The sequence below is a fragment of the Kogia breviceps genome, chromosome 2 (assembly GCF_026419965.1).
Source record: "Kogia breviceps isolate mKogBre1 chromosome 2, mKogBre1 haplotype 1, whole genome shotgun sequence".
Taxonomy (NCBI): domain Eukaryota; kingdom Metazoa; phylum Chordata; class Mammalia; order Artiodactyla; family Physeteridae; genus Kogia; species Kogia breviceps.
The window spans coordinates 150,855,554-150,878,107 of NC_081311.1; the positions used below are offsets into that span (position 1 = coordinate 150,855,554).

General features: G+C 34.9%; 1 protein-coding gene across 6 annotated transcripts in view; it reads right to left on the reverse strand.

The window, feature by feature from the left end:
* Positions 1-22,554, reverse strand: part of PDE1A (phosphodiesterase 1A) — a 349,210-nt gene that overhangs the window by 104,255 nt on the left and 222,401 nt on the right. For all 6 annotated transcript variants that reach the window (XM_067026418.1, XM_067026419.1, XM_067026416.1 and 3 more), the window contains one exon: positions 7,582-7,695. In XM_067026418.1, the coding sequence (XP_066882519.1) occupies positions 7,582-7,695 (114 nt within the window). The remainder of the gene's footprint in view (positions 1-7,581; positions 7,696-22,554) is intronic.

Consider the following 22,554-nt stretch of genomic DNA (forward strand, 5'->3'; position numbering starts at 1 on the left):
AATAATTTCTTGACCTAATCTTTCTATGGTTATTATTTCTCTTTAACCAGAATTTCCTTTTAAACTCTATCTCAAGGCTAACGGAAGGTTCCCACTCTAAAAAAAAGTATGAAAAAAATATGTCCCCATTAATAGACTGTTCTATTGCTGCTTTTTCCTACTAGAAAATTATTGAAAAACAGTCCACATTGCTTTCTTCCAGAGCCATTTCACTTCAGTTCCTCATACTTCCATAATCTGGCAGGTAGCTTTTTCTCTTTGTGAAACTCCACTTCAGAGGCATCAGGAATCTCCTAACTGCATCTAGTGGTTCTCCCTGTGGCATTTAATTTATAATATTTAGTAACCCCACTCTCTGCTGGCTTTTGCTACTCCATATTTTACAGATCTGCCTCCAGCTTCTATGTCTATACTTCCTGAGCATCCTCTTTAGTAGCTCCACGCCTAACTTTAAATGCTGTGTTCCCACATGCCTCCCTAACCACCCTCTCACTCCACACCTCTATTTGGCATTTTCATCCTCTCCCTTAACTTCAGTTACTAGGATAACATGTTGACCATTTTGAGATGGAACTCCAAGAGTTTTTGAAAACCTTAATAGTAGGAGGTGAGAAAAACTGACATTTGAAAAGTCAAAAAATAATTTGTTTTATTCTGCAGAGGCTTTATTTTACCTTCAGAGGCAGACTGCTCTTTTGTCTTATGAAAAAATCTTTTAAATAGGTCTTTAAGTTACACAAAAATACAGTGAAGTCTCAACTCTGGCACATAGAAGACGGAGACAATGTGACTGCAAGAGACTGGACAACTCTGAACAGTAATGTGCACAATTATCTTCATTGTGAGCACAGCTACATCACTGCAGATTCTGTGTCTTTTGGAAAAATGTCATTCTTTTTCTAAATATGGATTTAGACTGCATAGTCTTTGAGCATAGGTGTTGATCCTGGAGATGAATGCACACCTTGACATTAATTTTGATAGCCCACTTCCTTTTTCTTGGCCTTGTAGCTGGAGATCCTGAATTCAGGGTAGGAAAACATATTGAAAGACACTTCCATAGGGGATGGTAAGGTGGCTTTACAAGATGGGTTTAGACCTTAGAGGATGCAGAGAAATGCCTGGTAGGGGTCCTCTATGGAAGGGGTTGAGTTGTGGGTTCTGAGAGGTCTTGTAGCAGTTATAGTGAGCCTAGCTGATATTAACTTCAGTTTGGGGAACTGGAGGAAGAGACTGAGCTCATGCTTGGGAGCAGTACCAGCCTGTGGATTGCTGGACTTGAGGGGGAAATAGGTGACCTGCAGAGGAACAAATCAGTAGTTTGAAGCCAGAGAGCTGGCTGTAGAGGAAAGTGACAGCCAGGAAAAATTGGTTAAATAAGTAAACATTCACTGGGCATTCTTAAAAACTTTGGGCTGAGAAACATATTGAATTAGTATAGGAGCTCTGAATATTGAAATCAAAATAAAGCATAAAAAAAAAAAGCCCTGAGACTCCTGGATTATAATTCCTAAATTCACATCTGTAATATGGCACCATATTTCTGAGCTCTAGGGCCCATATATCTAGCGCATTCCAGACCTTTTTTTTTTTTTTTTTTTTTTTTTTACCTTCAGTTCTTTTGTTAGAAGCCATGTCTGAGAATGGGCATATAGGGAACTTTCCCAGGGAACTAAACTCTTTAACATTCAGCAAGTCCAACCATGTCTGGTTTGGAATCTTGACTCTACAGTTTTTATACCATGTTACACCCATGTTCTGGTTATAATTTACTGAGGCTACTTAGTGTTTCCTCTTGTAATCTGTCAATGTGCTTGTGTTTCTCTCTCTAACTCCGAACATCCCTGTTTCTTGTTTGTGGTTGGTCCTTGTTCCTCCATTTATCTTCCCAGCTCTTGACTCATTTCTAACCACCAGCTATCTGCACGGTTGTAGTCTGGATTCTGATGACCAGTGTGCCTGGTATTCACATCACATACTCAATAGATATTTGTGTCATGAGTGAATATTCCTTAGTAAATTCCAGTACTTGATGATTTCAATGGACTTAGACTTCAAGGTGCCCTGGATTTCACTCAGTTGCTAGCAGACTAACTTCTTGAAGTACTGATTGACATCCATGCATTCTCACTCAGGACAACCTCTCAAAATTAAGGACCTTTAGACATAGTAAGACATAGGAGTCAATTGAAGATTTTTTTTTTTATCAAGATGTATATATTATTAAGGTTTGTTCCCATCAGTTTGTACTTTGCTTTCACTTCCTGGTAATTTGAGCCCACCTGACTTCATTTTTTCAGTATCAAAAATTTCTCTCAATAAATTATTTGATATTTTTCTATAAATTATACATCTTTATTGTGTTATGTACCCAGAAGTATCTGCATTTTATTAGTATAACAAAAATTGGTCATTATTTAACTTTTACTCTGTCAGATATGGTGCTACATTTAATCCTCAAATCAACCCTGTGAGGTTAGCATGTCATTATTGTTAATTTACAGATGATAAAGCTAGAAAATAAATGTTGTCATTATTGTTAATTTACAGATGATAAAGCTAAAAAGTATAGAAGTTGAGTCACTTGCTTAAAGAAAGAAAGTACTGAGTGGAGCATCCAGACTTTGAACACCTCATTCTTTCTGAATCCAGAGTCTGTGATCAAACTGTGGTAATCATAAAACTTAGATTGGTTCACATTAAGAAAATAAAGTTACAAATTGTGTTGTAGGGTGGTATTAGTAAGCATAATATCCATCACTGAAAGTACTTAGTACTCACTGACTGGGAGGTATCCCAGTCAGCTGCCTACCCTCATGAATAGCAATTCATGAGGCCAAGGATGCTACTTTTCCTGGCAGCATCCAAATCCAAATAAGGATGATCAAAAAGAATTATTTTTTTAAGTCACATGTTTCTGGATTATAACTGTGCAGCTTTGAAAAACAATAGCCTCTAGGGACACATCTGAAAGCAGAACTCATAAAATGTTGGTATTTGCATTTGAAAGTGTTTTCTCAAAAAAAAAAAAAACAATAGTTACATTCATTAGGGAATTGTGCTATCATCCCTCAAAGAAGGTCAGAATTCAAATTCTGTCAGAAATTCTTTTCAATTTTTCTTACTCATATCATATTTCAAGAGACATTTTGTGTTTTGATTTGTTTTCTTAACTGAAATCCTGCAGTTGCTAAGGCTCAGTGGAAAAAGGTATATATGTGTGTGTGTGTAGGGGGGTGGATTTAAACCAATGCATAATTTCTGTTTTATTCTGCTTTATTATGTTTTAATCTTTTTTTTTTGTAATCCAGCCCCCCCCCAAAAAAAATGCCTCTCTTGAATACTTACTGAAACATTTTTTCTAGAAAGATAATTTTCCATTAAAAAATCTCAAAAGTCAGCAGTTTTTTAATTTAAAGTTTAAAAGAAACTAAATGCTTATTCATCCCTCCTCATTCTAAATTATCTCTGTTTTACTATTATTTCTAAAGCAAAAGCAATTTTAATAATTATATATACATCTCAACAAAAATATCCTCAGTTTACTGCTGTGTTTTACTAAGTCTATAGGAAATCAAACCACATCAAGTAATTTTGCTTTAAAATTTCTTAAGCTGATATTTTAATCATAAAATCACAGTCTTAGAAGATATGTACAAGGTAATCTTGGGTCTAACCAGTGGCATGGTGACAATATTTAATCACAGGCTCTCCAGAATAAAAACAAATCCTGATTTGTAGCATTTGCCAATTTCCATGGTATAAATACTCTCCTTATAGCCAGTTTCAAGCTAACGATATGACATCACTGAAGGAAGAGGTGGGAAAAGATGTAACCACAGTCTACACACCACTGGGTCCTACAAACCTGACATCATGTGAGCTTTCATCAAAACCTCCAATAAGTCTCTGAAATCACCTTTTGGTCAGAAGTGGCTAAAAGGATGCAGATGAGAATTGTGCTTAAAAGCCAGGCTCTAGAATTGGGCTGCCAAGACCCTAACTCCACTCTTTAAGTTACCCTCTGTGTTACCTTGCATAAGCCATCTAACTTTCCTGTGACTCTCTTTGCTCATATGTAAAATGGTAATAATAAAGTTTCTATCTCATTAGAATTGCTGTGATGATTAAATAAGATAGTGCATTAAAATGCCTAGGAGAGTTCTTGGCACATAGCTATAATAATAGGCTATTAGTAATAAATGTTAGGGATTGTTTTTTTGAGAATTCACAATTCCACTTATCAGAATGTTTTACATATTGTCATCTAAATCTTTCAGAGGTCACTGAAACCCATCCTATTTGATAGCAATACTCTGAGAGGAGCCAGTTATAGAGGGAAGAGCACTAAGTAAGAAGTCATACCTTAATAAAGAAGATGTGCACATACATACAATGGAATATTAGCCATAAAAAGAAATGAAATTGAGTTATTTGTAGTGAGGTGGATGGACTGAGTCTGTCATACAGAGTGAAGTAAGTCAGAAAGAGAAAAACAAATACTGTATGCTAACACATATACATGGAATCTAAAAAAAAAAAGGTTCTGAAGAACCTAGGGGCAGGACAGGAATAAAGATGCAGATGTAGAGAATGGACTTGAGGACACAGGGAGGGGGAAGGGTAAGCTGGGACGAAGTGAGAGAGTGGCATGGACATATATACACTACCAAATGTAAAATAGATAGCTAGTGGGAAGCAGTCGCATAGCACAGGGAGATCAGTTCGGTGCTTTGTGACCACCTAGAGGGGTGGGATAGGGAGGGTGGGAGGGAGACGCAAGAGGGAGGGGATATGGGGATATATGTATATGTATAGTTGATTCACTTTGTTATACAGCGGAAACTAACACACCATTGTAAAGCAATTATACTCCAATAAAGATGTTAAAAAAAAAAAATGAAGTCATACCTTAGTTACTAGTCACAGTTTTGCCAAAGTCTAGGTTTGTGACCTTTGCCAAACCAGTTTACTTCAAGAGCTTTGGCTCTCTCAATAGTAAAATATGGAAAGTAATGACCACCCTGCCAACTGCACAGGATTGTGGTGAGATTAATATCAGATAATGGAACTAAGAGCTCTTGGAAGATGGTACAAATGTGGAGTATTATCATTAACCCAATTTAAAATTAATGATGCCATGGAGGCATTAAAATAAAAGAGTGAAAAATTTTGTGCCATTTGGGTAAAAGTTGGGAATGATGTGTTGTTAACGCTGGGATGTTTTGCTGTAAAGAGGAAAAAAACCCACATTGTATCTTGAAGCAGTTAAGCATTTTTTTCTTCCCACAAAAGAGCAAGTTTCAAAAGAAAAGGAACTATACTTTGAAATGTAACATATGTTTAAGTGAATTAGGGATCTTGGGGAACTAAGTTAAAAATATCTATGAAATCATAATTTTCTGGAAAAGGAAATACAACAGAGAAATTAATAGATAAAGCATATAACAGTCTATCAAATGAAAGATGAGACACTTAGGCAAAATGGATAGTTTGCATTATGTCATTACAAGATGTATAGTGTAAATCTCCAAATAATTATTAAAGGTAAAAGTTCTTCAGTTTTATAAATAAGTATAAAAAATGAAATGTCCAGGACAGATTGAAGAAATCTTAAATACATTAAGTTCAGTCAACTTGTGAACAAGAAACAGCACACACAAAAATGAAGGCAAGGAAATTATAGGAAAAATACCTGATTTTTAAAAAATTTACACTTTGCATCTCTGTTCACATAGAAGAATCATATACATTTATATATATTCAGTGAAGATTAACCAAAAAATCATTCTAAAAGTATAACTATGATTTTTTTTCTTAAGTTATGACTTCACACTGTGCTTTAACAGAGGAGTTCTGTTCTGGGGACAAAGAATCACCTGTGCAGCATGGTCCTCACTACACACTTTTCTGTTGGTTGCCAGTAAAAATTCTTATTATCTAAAATTTAAATGTCAGTCCATGATATAGGAAGATCAAGTTTCCTTTTTGAGGGGAAAAAAATCAGAATGAAAGTTATGAATAGTATGTTACCTTCTATGAAAGGCAGAGGAAAAATATGAAATAAAAATTTATAATGAATCACTGAAAATACACATAAGAAATTTATGACTTGGGAACTTGAGTAGACTGGGAAACAGGTGGAGACAAGACTTCATAAGGTACCCTTTCACATTGTTTTGATTTTTGAGTCGTGAATTTTTTACCTATTAAATAAATTATTGTATGTGTGTGTGTCTGTAAGTCCAGTACACATTGATATATAAAAACCTGTCTCACATCTGACTTAACGTCTCTCACCTGCCATGCTCAGGTCTGACACAGGCAGGGACACCTGTGGAAGAGAAGGGGCATGATGAATGTCTTCACTCTCCCTGCCCCGTCCCCTGTCCCACCCACTTTGCTGCTTTTCCTTGCTCAGCAATGTGGAGGGGAGGCAGGGGTCAAAGGGTCTTACAAGACTGGTGGGTTTGTTGTAATCTGTGTGACAAATACCCAAATGGTGGTTATTTTTTTCTCCTGGGGAGCTTTTGTGCGTCCCTCAGAGACAGCTTACTACACCAAGAGGGTACTTTGTTCTCTGATATTTGGGCTGAATGTTTACGATTCCTACCCTGGCTTCTATATCAACAATCACCCCATGAAGGCTGTTTTCCACCCTCTGAAGTTGGTATCCTTTGGTCAATACCTTTAAAAGACCTCTCTACTCCACCTGCCTCATGACTTTGAAAAAACTCAGTACCTTTTCTGTGCTAAAGCTTGGAAGTGCATGTCTCTCCCTCCACAGGGTCCCTCTTACAGTCCTCCCTTTAGGCCAAGTTTTCTTAACCTCCATGCTATTGACATTTGGGGCTAGATAATTCTTTGTTGTGGGGGATTTTCCTGTGCATTTTAGGATGTTTAGTGGTATCCTTGGCCTCTACCCGTTATGTAACAGTAGCACGCTCCCATCAACAAATCAAGAATGTCTCCAGAAATTGCCCAATGACCCCTGGAAGGCAAATGGCCTGGTTGAGAGCCACAGTACTAGGCTAACAACACTCTTCAAATGAATTGCCATTTCCTAATCTTCTTACCATTCTGCTAATTATCAGGCTGGGTGATGGGGTTTAGGTGATAATCAAATACACATTGGAGACTGCCCCTTAGCAAGCCCTGCACAGAGGGTCTGATAGATAAATATCATGAGAATATGTGGGCATGTGACACCCATTTTTTCAGAAGGAACTCTGCAATCTTGAGATAATAGGAAAATTCTTACATCAGTGAAAATCAGTGTAAGCCTACACTGTCTCCGACATTTAAAAATCTGGGCCTAAGGACAGTGAGAGTAGGGGTAAAGGAGACTTTAATTTGTTTATTTTTTGACTTTATTATTGACTATTTTTTATTATTCAAGCATTTGGATTAAAATTTGTATTTTTTAAAGAAAGAATCATAATTCTTCCATAGCTACATGAAGAACATTTTAAGTTTTAATAAGATTTTGATTCTGGTTTCATGGCTAAGATATGAAAGGAGGGTCACGAAAAAGGGAAAAAAAGAGGCAAAAAGTTAAAAGGGAGAGGAGGTTAAACTTACCTTGTTTCATCGATGTAAACTGCTTCCAGAACAGATGCTGCATATTCAATATTCTTCTTTAAGTCTACGATGTTAACATCACCTTTTTCCAGCTGCTTCACTAAGCATCTTAGTCTATTTCCAAAAGTTAGCCAAAAAGAAAGAAAAATAAAAAGAGATTTATCATAACTATATGGAAAATATTCCAATATTAAATATACAAATTGGGTTAAACTTTCAGTATATCTTTCCAGGTCATTAAATAGAAATATTTTTAGATATATTTGGGGTATAATTAAGATCAGTCTTTATCACTTAAATGACTCAGAAATTATATTCACCTCTCAATAATATTAGGGCTATAGGTTGCTAGTTTAGATACCATATATCAAACATAGTTTTTCTGAAAATTCAAAACAATATAAGTATTTTCATAAAAGTATTTCTAACAGTAGAATTTATTTTATGGCTGTTTTGCTTCTTCAGAGTTGGCACTAAAAGAATATTTAAAGTCTACTCTTTTGACTACCACTGTAGCAATTATTCACTGTATATAGCAGTAAAAACAAAAATAAAAGGCAAAAGATTCAAGAAAATATAATTAAGATGAGAAAAAAATATATGTATGCATGCTTAGTATTTTTACTGCAATGGTTTTTCACTTGAAGGAAAACTGTAAAACATTTTCTCTTGTTTTTGCCCATGGGATAATGTATCCCAATTGTTTGAGATTTTTTTTTTTTTTTTTTTTTTTTTTTTTGCAGTACGTGGGCCTCTCACTGTTGTGGCCTCTCCCATTGTGGAGCACAGGCTCCGGACGCGCAGGCTCAGCGGCCATGGCTCACGGGCCCAGCCGCTCCGCGGCATGTGGGATCCTCCCGGACCGGGGCACGAACCTGCGTCCCGTGCATCGGCAGGTGGACTCTCAACGACTGCACCACCAGGGAAGCCCTGTTTGAGAAATTTTAAAACATGCCTGGTCTTCTGATTCACAGAAACTGTGATATAATTAATACTATTGTTTTAAGTCACTAAATTTGGGGATAATTTTTTATGCAGCAATAGATATCTCATGGAGTGAGATAATACAAATTACCTCAATAAGTTTCTAACACTTTAAAAAACGTCTATGCATTAATTATAAATCCAGTGTTTCTGAAGATACTGCCCTTTACTAGGCAGAAAAAGAAAACATTCTTTAGTCAGTACATACTATAAATAAACATTGTGAAGACAATTTACCCATTTTCCTAAATCAGCAGACAGAATTTAATTCCATTCCTAAGAAAATGTATTTCAGAGAGAATGGAGTGTATCTACTTTTAGGCACTGTCTTAAAGATAGTGTAACAGATTTTCTGAAAAACTACATTTTCCAGGTTGTCTCAAAGCTACGTATGGTCAAATGACTGCATTCTGGTTAAGGAGAATAAGAAGGTCATTGAGTAAGACTTTCAGAACAATTATTTTGAAGAGGGCTAACTCGGGTAGAAGGGATTCTCTTTTACCCTTGCCTGTTCCTTACTGCCTGGAATGCAGTGGAACTGTCTGAAAGGTCCAGGAGCTATATAGGATCATAAAGTGATCTGACTAAAGGAAGCTACCCACTAAGAATGGCAGAGAAGGAAGAGGGAATTTGTCTGGATCCCATGCTGTGAATCCACCTGAATGAAATCACCTACATCTGGACTTACTTCATGAGAGAACAACAACAACAAAAATGTTGTGTTCAAGCCACTATTATTTTGAGATTTCTTTTTTCTTTTTAAATTTTGAATTTTTTTTTTTATACATCAGGTTCTTATTAGTCATCAATTTTATACACGTCAGTATATACATGTCAATCCCAATCTCCCAATTCATCACACCACCACACCCACCCACCCCCGCTGCTTTCCCCCCTTAGTGCCCATACGTTTGTTCTCTACATCTGTGTCTCAACTTCTGCCCTGCAAACCGGTTCATCTGTACCATTTTTCTAGGTTCCACATACATACGTTAATATATGATATTTGTTTTTCTCTTTCTGATTTCCTTCCTTCCTCTGCAATTTTTTGGAGGAGTTTGAAAAGGATGGGTGTTAGCTCTTCTCTAAATGATTGATAGAATTCGCCTGTGAAGCCATCTGATCCTGGACTTTTGTTTGTTGGAAGATTTTTAATCACAGTTTCAATTGCATTACTTGTGATTGGTCTGTTCATATTTTCTATTTCTTCCTGGTTCAGTCTTGGAAGGTTATACCTTTCTAAGAATTTGTCCATTTCTTCCAGGTTGTCCATTTTACTGGCATAGAGTTGTTTGTAGTAGTCTCTTAGGATGCTTTATATTTCTGTGGTGTCTGTTGTAACTTCTCCTTTTTCATTTCTAATTTTATTGATTTGAGTCCTCTCCCTCTTTTTCTTGATGAGTCTGGCTAATGGTTTATCAATTTTGTTTATCTTCTCAAAGAACCAGCTTTTAGTTTTATTGATCTTTGTAATTGTTTTCTTTGTTTCTATTTCATTTATTTCTGCTCTGATCTTTATGATTTCTTTCCTTCTGCTAACTTCAGGTTTTCTTTGTTCTTCTTTCTCTAGTTCCTTTAGGTGTAAGGTTAGATTGTTTATTTGAGATTTTTCTTGCTTCTTGAGGTAGGCTTGTATAGCTATAAACCTCCCTCTTAGAACTGCTCTTGCTGCATCCCATAGGTTTTGGATCGTTGTATTTTCATTATCATTTGTCTCTAGGTATTTTTTGATTTCCTCTTTGATTTCTTCAGTGATCTCTTGGTTATTTAGTAACATATTGTTAGCCTCCATGTGTTTGTGTTTTTTACGTTTTTTTTCCCCCTGTAATTCCTTTCTAATCTCATAGCGTTGTGGTCAGAAAAGATGCTTGATATGATTTCAATTTTATTAAATTTACTGAGGCTTGATTTGTGACCCAAGATGTGCTCTATCCTGGAGAATGTTCCGTGAGCACTTGAGAAGAAAGTGTAATCTGCTGGTTTTGGATGGAATGTCTTATAAATATCAATTAAATCTATCTGGTCTATTGTGTCATTTAAAGCTTATGTTTCCTTATTAATTTTCATTCTGGATGATCTGTCCATTGGCATAAGTGAGGTGTTAAAGTCCCCCACTATTACTGTGTTACTGCTGATTTTCTCTTTTATAGCTATTAGCAGTTGCCTTTTGTATTGAGGTGCTCCTAGGTTGGGTGCATATATATTTATAATTGTTATATCATCTTCTTGTGTTCATCCCTTGATATTATGTAGTGTCTTTCCTTGTCTCTTGTAACATTCTTTATTTTAAAGTCTATTTTATCTGATATGAGTATTGCTACTCCAGCTTTTTTTTGATTTCCATTTGCATGGAATATCTTTTTCCATCCCCTCACTTTCAGCCTGTATGTGTCCCTAGGTCTGAAGTGGGTCTCCTGTAGACAGCATATAGATGGGTCTTGTTTTTGTATCCATTCAGCAAGCCTGTGTCTTTTGGTTGGAGCATTTCATCCATTCATTTTTAAGGTAATTTTCAATATATATGTTCCTATGACCATTTTCTTAATTGTTTTGGGTTTGGTTTTGTAGGTCCTTTTCTTCTCTTGTGCTTCTCACTTAGAGAAGTTCCTTTAGCATTTGTTGTAGAGCTGGGTTGGTGGCGCTGAATTCTCTTAGCTTTTGCTTGTCTGTAAAGCTTTTGATTTCTCCATTGAATCTGAATGAGTTACTTGCTGGGTAGAGTAATCTTGGTTGTAGGGTCCTCCCTTTTATCACGTTAAGTATATCATGCCACTCTCTTCTGGCTTGTAGAGTTTCTGCTGAGAAATCATCTGTTAACCTTATGGGAGTTCCCTTGTATGTTATTTGTCATTTTTCCCTTGCTGCTTTCAATAATTTTTCTTTGTCTTTAATTTTTGCCAGTTTGATTACTATGTGTCTTGGCATGTTTCTCCTTGGGTTTATCCTGTATGGGACTCTCTGTGCTTCCAGGACTTGGGTGGCTATTTCCTTTCCCATGTTAGGGAAGTTTTCGACTATAATCTCTTCAAATATTTTCTTGAGTCCTTTCACTCTCTCTTCTCCTTCTGGGACCCCTATAATGTGAATGTTCTTGAGTTTAATGTTGTCCCAGAGGTCTCTTAGGCTGTCTTCATTTCTTTTCATTCTTTTTTCTTTATTCTGTTCCACAGCAGTGAATTCCACCATTCTGTCTTCCAGGTCATTTATCCCTTCTTCTGCCTCAGTTATTCTGCTATTGATTCCTTCTAGTGCAGTTTTCATTTCAGTTATTGTATTTTTCATCTCTATTTGTTCTTTAATTCTTCTAGGTCTTTGTTAAACATTTCTTTCATCTTCTTGATCTTTGCCTCCATTCTTTTGCTGAGGTCCTGGATCACCTTCACTAGCATTATTCTGAATTCTTTTTCTGGAAGGTTGCCTATCTCCACTTCATTTAGTTGTTTTTCTGGGGTTTTATCTTATTCCTTCATCTGGTACATAGCCCTCTGCCTTTTCATCTTGTCTATCTTTCTGTGAATGTCATTTTTGTTCCACAGGCTGCAGGATTGTAGTTTTTCTTGCTTCTGCTGTCTGCCCTTTGGTGGATGAGGCTATCTAAGAGGCTTGTGCAAGTTTTCTTATGGGAGGGACTGGTCTTGAGATTTCTTTTAAATGCATCTGAACCCAATCTTAACTGATAAATCAAATGAATAATAAATGAATCAAATTATGGTCTTTTATGGGTATATGCCCAGTAGTGGGATTGCTGGGTCATATGGTAGTTCTATTTTTAGTTTTTTAAGGAACCTCCATACTATTTTCCATAATACATGCACCCTAATGTTCCTAGCAGCACTATTTACAATAGCCAGAACAAGGAAGCAACTTAATGTCCATCGACAGTGAAATGGATAAAGAAGATGTGGTATATATATACAATGGAATATTACTCAGCCATAAAAAGGAATGAAATCAGGTCATTTGTAGAGACATGGATGGACCTAGAGCCTGTCATACAGAGTGAAGTAAATCAGAAAGAGAAAAACAAATATTGTATATTAATGCATATGTGTGGAACCTAGAAAAATGGTATAGATGGTCCTATTTGCAAAGCAGAAATAGAGACACAGATGTAGAGAACAAATGTATAGAAACCAAGGGGGAAAGGAGGGTGGGTGGGAGGAATTAGGAGATTGGGATTGACACATATACACTATTGATACTATGTATAAAATAGATAACTAATGAGAACATACTCTGTAGCACAGGGAAGTCTACTTAATGCACTGTGGTGACCTGAATGGGAAGGGAGTCCAAAAGGGAGGGGATATATGTATATGCATGGTTGATTCATTTTGCTGTACAACAGAAACTAACACAACATTGTAAAACAACTATACTCCAATAAAAAGTAATTTTAAAAAGATGAATCAAAATAAGGAACACAAGAATAGAGAAGTTATCATATAAAATGAGAGAGGACACTCCTGGTAAACTATATTCAGGTTCACTTCCTAACTCATGACAGCCTGCAGTTGTTCCCAGGGAGTCATCCATCAGCAGATCACACGTGATGAAACCTGGGACATCAAAAGGCTCTAATACTTACACAATGAACATGCTTTTTAAAAGAGATATCTTGATGTAGTTTAAAACCAACAAACATTATAAATTGTTATATGTTAATAGAGGTAATAACCTGTAATCTGACACAAAAAATAGCTTTGAAAAATCTTAATAGGGTTATAAACCTAGAATCTAACACAAGAAATAGCTTTGAAAAAAATACTCCAAAAAAGTTTTACCACCCAACTAGAAAAACTAATTAGATATGGTTTTAACTCTGTAAAACCATAGCCACCTATACACAGACAAACACAGACACACACGCAGACACATACACACTCTCATACACACACACACTCTCATACACACACCTCTAAACTCACTATGTCAACACCAAAAAACCAGAAATATATTTTGGAGGGTTACTAGGACTTCCTTTATCTCCTTTGCCTGTACGCAGAAAATTTCCTTTCGTGAGTACACATTTCTATCTACATAAAATGAAAAACCTTTGTATTGTAAAAAGATTATTTATAATTAGAACAGCATGTTAAGGAAACAATTTATATATTTGTTATTTCATTGTGAATTTGATTTTGTAATCAATGTATGCATACAGTAATCCCCAACAATCTTATTTAGGCTTTAGTTTCCCTTTGTAGATAATACAAGGCCAAACATTATCATGAATCATTTTCAAATGATCGTACATTCTAAATTGGTGGGTTCCAAAGCATTAAGCCTTTACTGAATATATCTGTACAGTTTTTTTTATTTTTTTAAGAAGATATAGACTATTTACCTAATTCCTAAACTATCCTATGAGCAAATTCTCAGAACTGAAGAAGAAATCACAAAGTCATATGATAAAATAAATAAGTTCCCTAAATTTAGTAAAAACTCTTTTAAATAATGATTTGTTTTCTTTCATCAGAGTAAGCAAGCCGAGTGAAAAACAGTATAGCAATACCAGGACTAGGTATATTCTACTGGTTCCCAAAGCTTAAGATAAGTATATGTATTTTATGTTCTAAGTTGAGCAGTTTCTGTCCCAGCAATTCAGAAATCGGTGGATAGAGACTCCACTGGCTACCCTGCATGGTAGCAAACAAGAGCTGTTCTATCAAACAGCAAGGACCAGCTGTTTGTAAGCAGATAATATTGCCAAGAAGGTATTAAAACCCAAGTCTGTTAAATAAATAATTATTTAGCATTTATTACTACAATTAGGGCTGTGTAAGAAAAATTGTGTATATGAATACATATAAGAATGCATATATATGGATACACACATGTAATGCACCGCAGTACCTGTCTTCAAGATATTTGCAATCTCTGGGAATGGCATGACTTATGCAAATAATGTTGTCAAATGTTGGAATGCATACATTTCCCATTACTTCTTTTCCCTAATTACCAAGCAAACTGATTTAGTCACTGTGCCTCAAACACTCTCACATCATCCTAGATTCAAGTTCTTATTTCTTACTGAAATCCATTTCTCCCGTATCCCATCTTTAACTGTCTGTATCATGTTTAATTACTAGGCATATCTGGGATTCTATCTATATCATAGGTACTTAGAAGATTTCTATCCACTGTGATCTCTCGACTTAGAAACTAAACCATACTTCATTTATCCCTCATTTATGAAATTGATATTTCTCTGGCTTTCACTATAATTTTAATATTTTGTGTATGATGTTTTCCCAACTGATTTTTCAGCCAATAAAAAAATTGCAAGGCCAGCAAAGAAGGAACATTGATCAATAATGAGGATAAAAATCAGTCAGTCAAAATTGACCCAAAAACTACAAAGATGATAGAATAAGTAAGCAAGGATGTTAAAAGTTACAATTAAAACAATAATATACTACTCAATACTCTGTAATGGCCTGTATGGGAAAAGAACCTAAAAAAAGAGTAGATACATATATATACATATGTATAAATGATTCACTTTGTTGTACACCTGAAACTAACAAAACATTGTAAATCAACTATATTCCAATAAAAGTTAAAAAAAAATAACATAGGGGGCTTCCCTGGTGGCGCAGTGGTTGAGAGTCCGCCTGCCGATGCAGGGGACATGGGTTCGTGCCCCGGTCCTGGAAGATCCCACATGCCACGGAGCAGCTGGGCCCATGAGCCATGGTCGCTGAGCCTGCAAGTCCTGAGCCTGTGCTCCGCAATGGGAGAGGCCACAAGAGTGAGAGGCCCACGTACCGAAAAAATATATATATATACAACATAAACAACATTATGCCAATAAATTCAACAACTCAGACAAAATAAACAATTTCCTTAAAAGATGCAAGCTACTAAATTTCAAAAAGAAAGTAATAAACTGAATTTGTAGTTAAAAACTTTTACACAAAGAAAACTTCAGGCCCAAACGACTTCATTGGCGAATTCCTACGAACATTTAATGAAGTAATAATACCTATTCCCTACAAACTTTTCTAGAAAAAGAATCCCAACTCATTCTAGGAGTACAAAATTACCCTTATAACAGAACCAGATGAAAACATTAAAAGAAGAAAAAGAAGCAGCAGCAGTAACATATTAATGAATATGCCTCATGAACATAAATGTAAACATTTCTTAACATTTTAAGAAATCAAGTTCACCAGTACATAAAAGAATACTGCATAATAAAAGACATTTATCCCAGGAATGAAAGGTTGTTATAAAATTGAAAAATTAATCAGTGTAATTCACTATATTAAGAGACTAAGAAAAGCCATATGATCATCTTAATAAATACTCAAACAGTATTAGACAAAATCCAACATCAATTGCTGATTGAAACTCTTAGCCTTTTAGGAATAGAGGGGAGCCTAAAAAAATCTACAGCTGATGTTATAAACAATGTTAAATGACTGAATGCTTTCCTTCAAACATCAGGAACAAGGCTCTAGTCTCACCACAGATATTCATAATTTCACCAGATCTTTCAGCCAAAGCTATAAGGCAAGAATAAAAGCTATCCAGACTGGAAAGAAAGAAATAAAACTGTCTTTGTTCACAAACAACATGATTGTCTAAGTAGAAAAGCTGATGAAATATAACAGAAAGTTACTAGAAGTAATAAAAAGTAATAAATGATTTTAACAAGTTTACAATATAAAAAAGATACAAAAATAATATCATTCTATATAATAATAATGAACAATCTGAAATTAAAATGAAAACCAATACCATTTACAATAGTACAGAAATGTAAAATTCTTAGATATAAATCTGACAAAGTATGTGCAAGCCCTATACACTGAAAACTATAGAATATTGCTGAATGGAATAAAGGTAGACCTAAATAAATGGAGAGATGCACCATGTTTATGGATTAAAAGACCCAATATTGTTAACATGTCATTTCTCCACAAATTTATCTATAGATTCAATACAACACCAGTAAATATCCCAGCAGCCTTTTTGTTTGTGTATATATTGACAGGTTGATTCTGAAATTCACATAGAATCAAGGAGCTAAAATAGTCAAAACAAATTTTACAAAAACAACAAAGTTGGGGGATTTATACTACTTCAAGACTTATAAGACTTCAAGACATTTTAAAGCTACAGTAATCAGTACAGTATAAATGGCATAATATAGTACATTATTAGCAACAAGATAGTACAACAGATTAATGGAACAGAATATAAAGTCTAAAAATAGTCTCCCAATATATAGTCAATTTATTTCAGAAAAAGATGCAATGATAATCTAGAGGAAAAAGGATAACCTTTACAACAAATTGTGCTGGATCATTAAAAATGTCCATGTGTAAAAGGAACTTTGATCCATACATGCATCACAGATTTAAATGTATATCTTAAAACCATAAACCTAGAAGAAAACACAGTAGAAAATCTTTTTGATCTTGAGTCAGCCAAAGTTGTCTTAGACATAACACCTACGAAAAAAAAATAAGTTGAACTTCACCAATATTAAGAACTTCTGTTCTTCAAAAACATTGTTTCAAGAATTAAAAGACAAGCCACAGACTGGGAGAAAATATTTGCAAACCATATATCTGATAAAGGATTTTCAGAAGACATATAAAGAACTTGCAAAACTCAATAATAACAAGATAAACAATCCAACACAAAATCTGCCAATGATTTTTTTTCTATCACCAAAAAAGCTATATTCATGGCAAACATGAAAACATGCTCAAAATTACTGGTCACCAGAAAAAAATCAACCTAAAATAATAGTGAGATGTAATCATATACCTATTGGAATGACTAAAATTAAAATAACTGATCATACCAAATATTGGCAAAGATGTGAAGCAAGTTAAACTACATACACAGCTGTTGGGAATGTAAATAAGTACAATCACTTTGGAAAACAGTTTCTCAAAAAGTTATACATGTATCTACCATGTGACTCAACCACTCTATTCTTTGATGGAGAGAAAAAGAAATATATGTCCTTACACATACTTGTACATAAGCATCATAGCAGCTTTATTTGTAATAGCCCCAAACTGGAAACATCCCAAATGTTCATCCACAAGTAAATGGAAAAACAAATTGGGGCATATCCATCCAAAGAAGTTCTACTCAGCAATAAAAGGAATGAACTAGTGATACACATAATGACAGGAGTGAATCTCAAATAATTATGCTGAGTGAAATACGATAGATGCATATGTATGATTGGATTTATATAAAATTTTTAAAATGTAAGCTATTCTTACAGTGAGAGGAAGCAGATCAGAGGTTGCCTGGAAGTGAGGAGATGAAGGAGGAAAGGAGGGGAAGGGTTACAAAGGAGCTGGAGGAAATTTTGAGGGTAATGGAAATGTTCGTTTTCTTCATTGTGGTGATGGTTTCATAGGTGTACACAGATGTTCATACTTGCCAAATTATAAATTACAGAGTGAAATATGTAATTTGAGATAGAAAAAGCATATATGCTAAATAGATGCTTCTGTTACATACCTTTATTTTTCATCAATTTTATTAAAATGCTTAAATTTTTAATATATACTATCATGAAAGGCATGATAAAAAATCTAAAGTAGCATTAAACTGTTAATGTTCTTTCTCCAAGGAGAATGACACTAATTTTGATAATTCATAAGACTCTTAAAATCAGCCTGAATATTAGGTGCTGAATAGGCTTTGATGTTCATAGCTTTCTGGTGGGACTTCCTTACCTTCTAAAGATCAGAACATTTAAAAGAAGATAGAAATCAAAATAGAAACCATCTTTGAAAATAATTGATTGGATCTGTGATTCAATCAAGCAGTTGCAGAAGAAAAATAATTTCTACCTTTGAACAGAGTACTGAGCTGTAGAAAATGATTATTTTTTTATTCAAATATAGAACTGACACTTTCTAAATGAAAAACTACTCAGTATAAAGGGATGTAGTTTTCAGAATCAAGCACTTCATATATTCTAAACTTACCTTCTGAGATTGCTACATGACCCTATCTTGCAAAAGGACCACCTACATGACTAAGAATATTATACTGAAAAATTCCGTGTGTCTATGCATGTCTTCATTAATTCTAGGATTAAAATGTCCAGGATATCCCTAATGCTGTAAAGCATGAATGATATGTACATTAATAATTTAAATTTAAAAGATAATTGATACTCATCATATTTCTGTCAATGTCCCAATTTTTGACCTAACTGAACAAAAGTGAAAAGGATATGGTTGTAAGAATGTCATCTTAAGAAGCAGAAGAGGTAAAGCTAAAAGAATATCTATAGTGATATTAACATTAACTTTAAAATATGGCCATACGCAGGAGAGCACAGAAACACAAATAGGTACTGCCAGAACTAGAAGCTGCTATGTCATTTTCTAAGTCCTGCATGCCTCTAATCCTAACATGATAAAAAATGATGATAAGAAGCCATTAAATAATGAAATTGTGTTGTCTACTCTGTAGGTCAATGCTTAGGAAATTAAATTCTAACCTTAGTCTAAGAAGCAAGGCTTATAGATTTAAAGCCTTTTTAAGATACTTCCCCCCCCCCACAGAGGCCAATGTTATAATTGTAAAGCTCCTTGATACCTTTATTTTATAGAATAAATAATTCCCCCCAAAACTGGTATCATTGAAAAAAATGGGAACAGTTGTGTGGCAAACATTATTGTTCTTTAAAATATATTTACATTCTACATTTAAAGGAGCAAAATAACTCCACTGGAGAATATATAATGGAAAAGTATTTTAAAAAAAATCTTTATTGGAGTATAGTTGCTTTACAATGTAAACAATGTTTACCTCACTACAAATAACTCAATTTCATTTCTTTTTATGGCTGAGTAATATTCCATCGTACATATGTGCCACATCTTCTTTATCCATTCATCTATTGATGGACACTAGGTTGCCTCTATGTCTTGGATATTGTAAATAGAGCTGCAATGAACATTGTGGTATATGACCCTTTTTGAATTATGGTTTTCTCAGGGTATATGCCCAGTAGTGGGATTGCTGGGTCGTATGGTAGTTCTATTTTTAGTTTTTTAGGAACTTCCATACTGTTCTCCATAGTGGCTGTATCAATTTACATTCTCACCAACAGTGCAAGAGTGTTCCCTTTTCTCTACACCCTCTCCAGCATTTATTGTTTGTAGATTTTTTGATGATGGCCATTCTGACCAGTGTGAGGTGATACCTCACTGTAGTTTTGATTTGCATTTCTCTAATGATTAATGATGTTGAGCATCCTTTCATGTGTTTGCTGGCAATCTGTATATCTTCTTTGGAGAAATGTCTGTTTAGGTCTTCTGCCCATTTTTGGATTGGGTTGTTTGTTTTTTTGATATTGAGCTGCATGAGCTGCTTGTATATTTTGGAGATTAATCCTTTGTCAGTTGCTTCATTTGCAAATATTTTCTCCCATTCTGAGGGTTGTCTTTGTGTCTTGTTTATGGTTTCCTTTGTTGTGCAAAAGCTTTTAAGTTTCATTAGGTCCCATTTGTTTATTTTTGGTTTTATTTCCATTTCTCTAGGAGATGGGTCAAAAAGGATCTTGCTGTGATTTATGTCATAGAGTGTTCTGCCTATGTTTTCCTCTAAGAGTTTGATAGTGTCTGGCCTTACATTTAGGACTTTAAACCATTTTGAGTTTATTTTTGCATATGTTGTTAGGAAGTGTTCTACTTTCATTCTTTTACATGTAGCTGTCCAGTTTTCCCAGCACCACTTATTGAAGAGGCTGTCTTTTCTCCACTGTATATTCTTGCCTCCTTTATCAAAGGTAAGGTGACCATATGTGTCTGGGTTTATCTCTGGCCTTTCTATCCTGTTCCATTGATCTATATTTCTGTTTTTGTGCCAGCACCATACTGTCTTGATTACTTTAGCTTTGTAGTACAGTCTGAAGTCAGGGAGCCTGATTCCTCCAGCTCTGTTTTTCTTTCTCAGGGTTACTTTGGCTATTTGGGGTCTTTTGTGTTTCCATACAAATTGTGAAATTTTTTGTTCTAGTTCTGTGAACAATGCCATTGGTAATTTGATAGAGATTGCATTGAATCTGTAGATTGCTTTGGGTAATATAGTCTTTTTCACAATGTTGATTCTTCCAATCCAGGAACACAGTATATCTCTCCATCTGTTTGTATCATCTTTAATTTCTTTCATCAGTGTCTTATAGTTTTCTGCATGCAGGTCTTCTGTCTCCTTAGGTAGGTTTATCTCTAGGTGACCATATCAATTTACATTCCCACCAACAGTGCAAAAGTGTTCCCTTTTCTCTACATCCTCTACAGCATTTATTGTGTGTAGATTTTTTGATGATGGCAATTCTGACCAGTGTGATGTGATACCTCATTATAGTTTTGATTTGCATTTCTGTAATGATTAGTAATGTTGACCATCTCTATGTCTTCTTTGGTGAAATGGCTATTTAGGTCTTCTGCCGAACTGTCTTTAGGCTCAAAACAAAAGAGTGAAAATCTTCTTAGAACTTTCAGATTACTTTCTCCACCCCAAGTCACAGGAGACTACCCTCACCTATTCCTATGGCAAACCTGGAAAGGAGGCAGGGCTTCCGGATTGAAAAAAGAGAGATTAAACAAAAGTCAGCATGTTGAATGATGATACTCCAGGTTCCTTTCTCCCACCTATTTACAGGATGAAGATTGAGGGATTCATTGTGGGAGAGACTGAAAAAACCCAGAGAAATGAAATTTTGGAAACGAACAGTTTGTACTTGCTGAAGCCCAGAAGGTGACAAGCACCACTTATGACAAAGAGATTCTAATCACTTTTCAGAGCCACACTCTTTAATATTAATGGCCTGTCATCAATTTGCAAGCCTTGAAGGAAAACCTCAAACATGAAAGAAAGACATAGATATATTTAAACAAATAAAGAAACTTGAAGGAAACAGAAACAATACAGAGACCAAAGAAAAAAAAACAAAAAACCGAATTGACCACAATGAGATATCACCTCACACCTATCAGAACGGCTGTCATCTGTTGGCAAGGATGTGGAAAAAGGGAACCCTAGTTCACTGATGGTGGGAATGTAAATTGGTACAGCCACTATGTAAAACAGTATGGAAGTTCCTTGGTATTCATCCAAAGAAAATGAAAACACGTATTTGAAAAGATATATGCACCTCAATGTTTATAGCGGCATTATTTATAATAGCCAAGATACAGAAGTTGCCTAAGTGCCCATCAACAGATGAATGGATAAAGAAGATGTGGTATATATATGCAATGGAATATTACTCAGCCATGAAAAAGAATGAAATTTTGTCATTTGCAACAACATGGATGGATCCAGAGGGTATTATGTTTAGTGAAATAAGTTGAACAGAGAAAAACACTGTTTTCAGTTATATGTGGAATCTAAAAAATAAAACAGATGAATGAATATAACAAAACAGAAACAGACTCATAGATACAGAGAACAAACTATTGGGTTGACCAAAAAGTTCGTTCGGAAAGCCCGAATGAAATTTTTGGCCAACCCAATATTTTATAATAACTTTAAATGGTGTATAATCTATAAAGATATTGAATCACTATGTGGTACACCTGAAACTAATATAACATTGTAAATTAACTATACTTCAATTCAAAAATACTGAGAAAAGTAAGGGAAGATTTATCCGTGAAACAAGAACATGATGGTACTTTTTAAAAATAGAATAAATGGTGATGAAAGAGTTCTTGGAAATTGAAACTGATGAGTTATTACATACAAATGTCAACAGAAGGGGTAGAGGATAAAGTCTAATATGCCATAAAGTGGACAAAAAGACAGCAAAATGAATAATAGAATAATAATGATAAGAAAATTAGAATGCTGGTCAGGAGATGTAATATCTAGCTAACTAAAGTTCTAGAAATCAGGAACTGAGGAAATTCTCAACAAAACCCACCCAATTTTCTAGAACTAAGAATCTCCATTTTGAAAGAGCCTACTGGGGTCAGTCTCATGAGCATG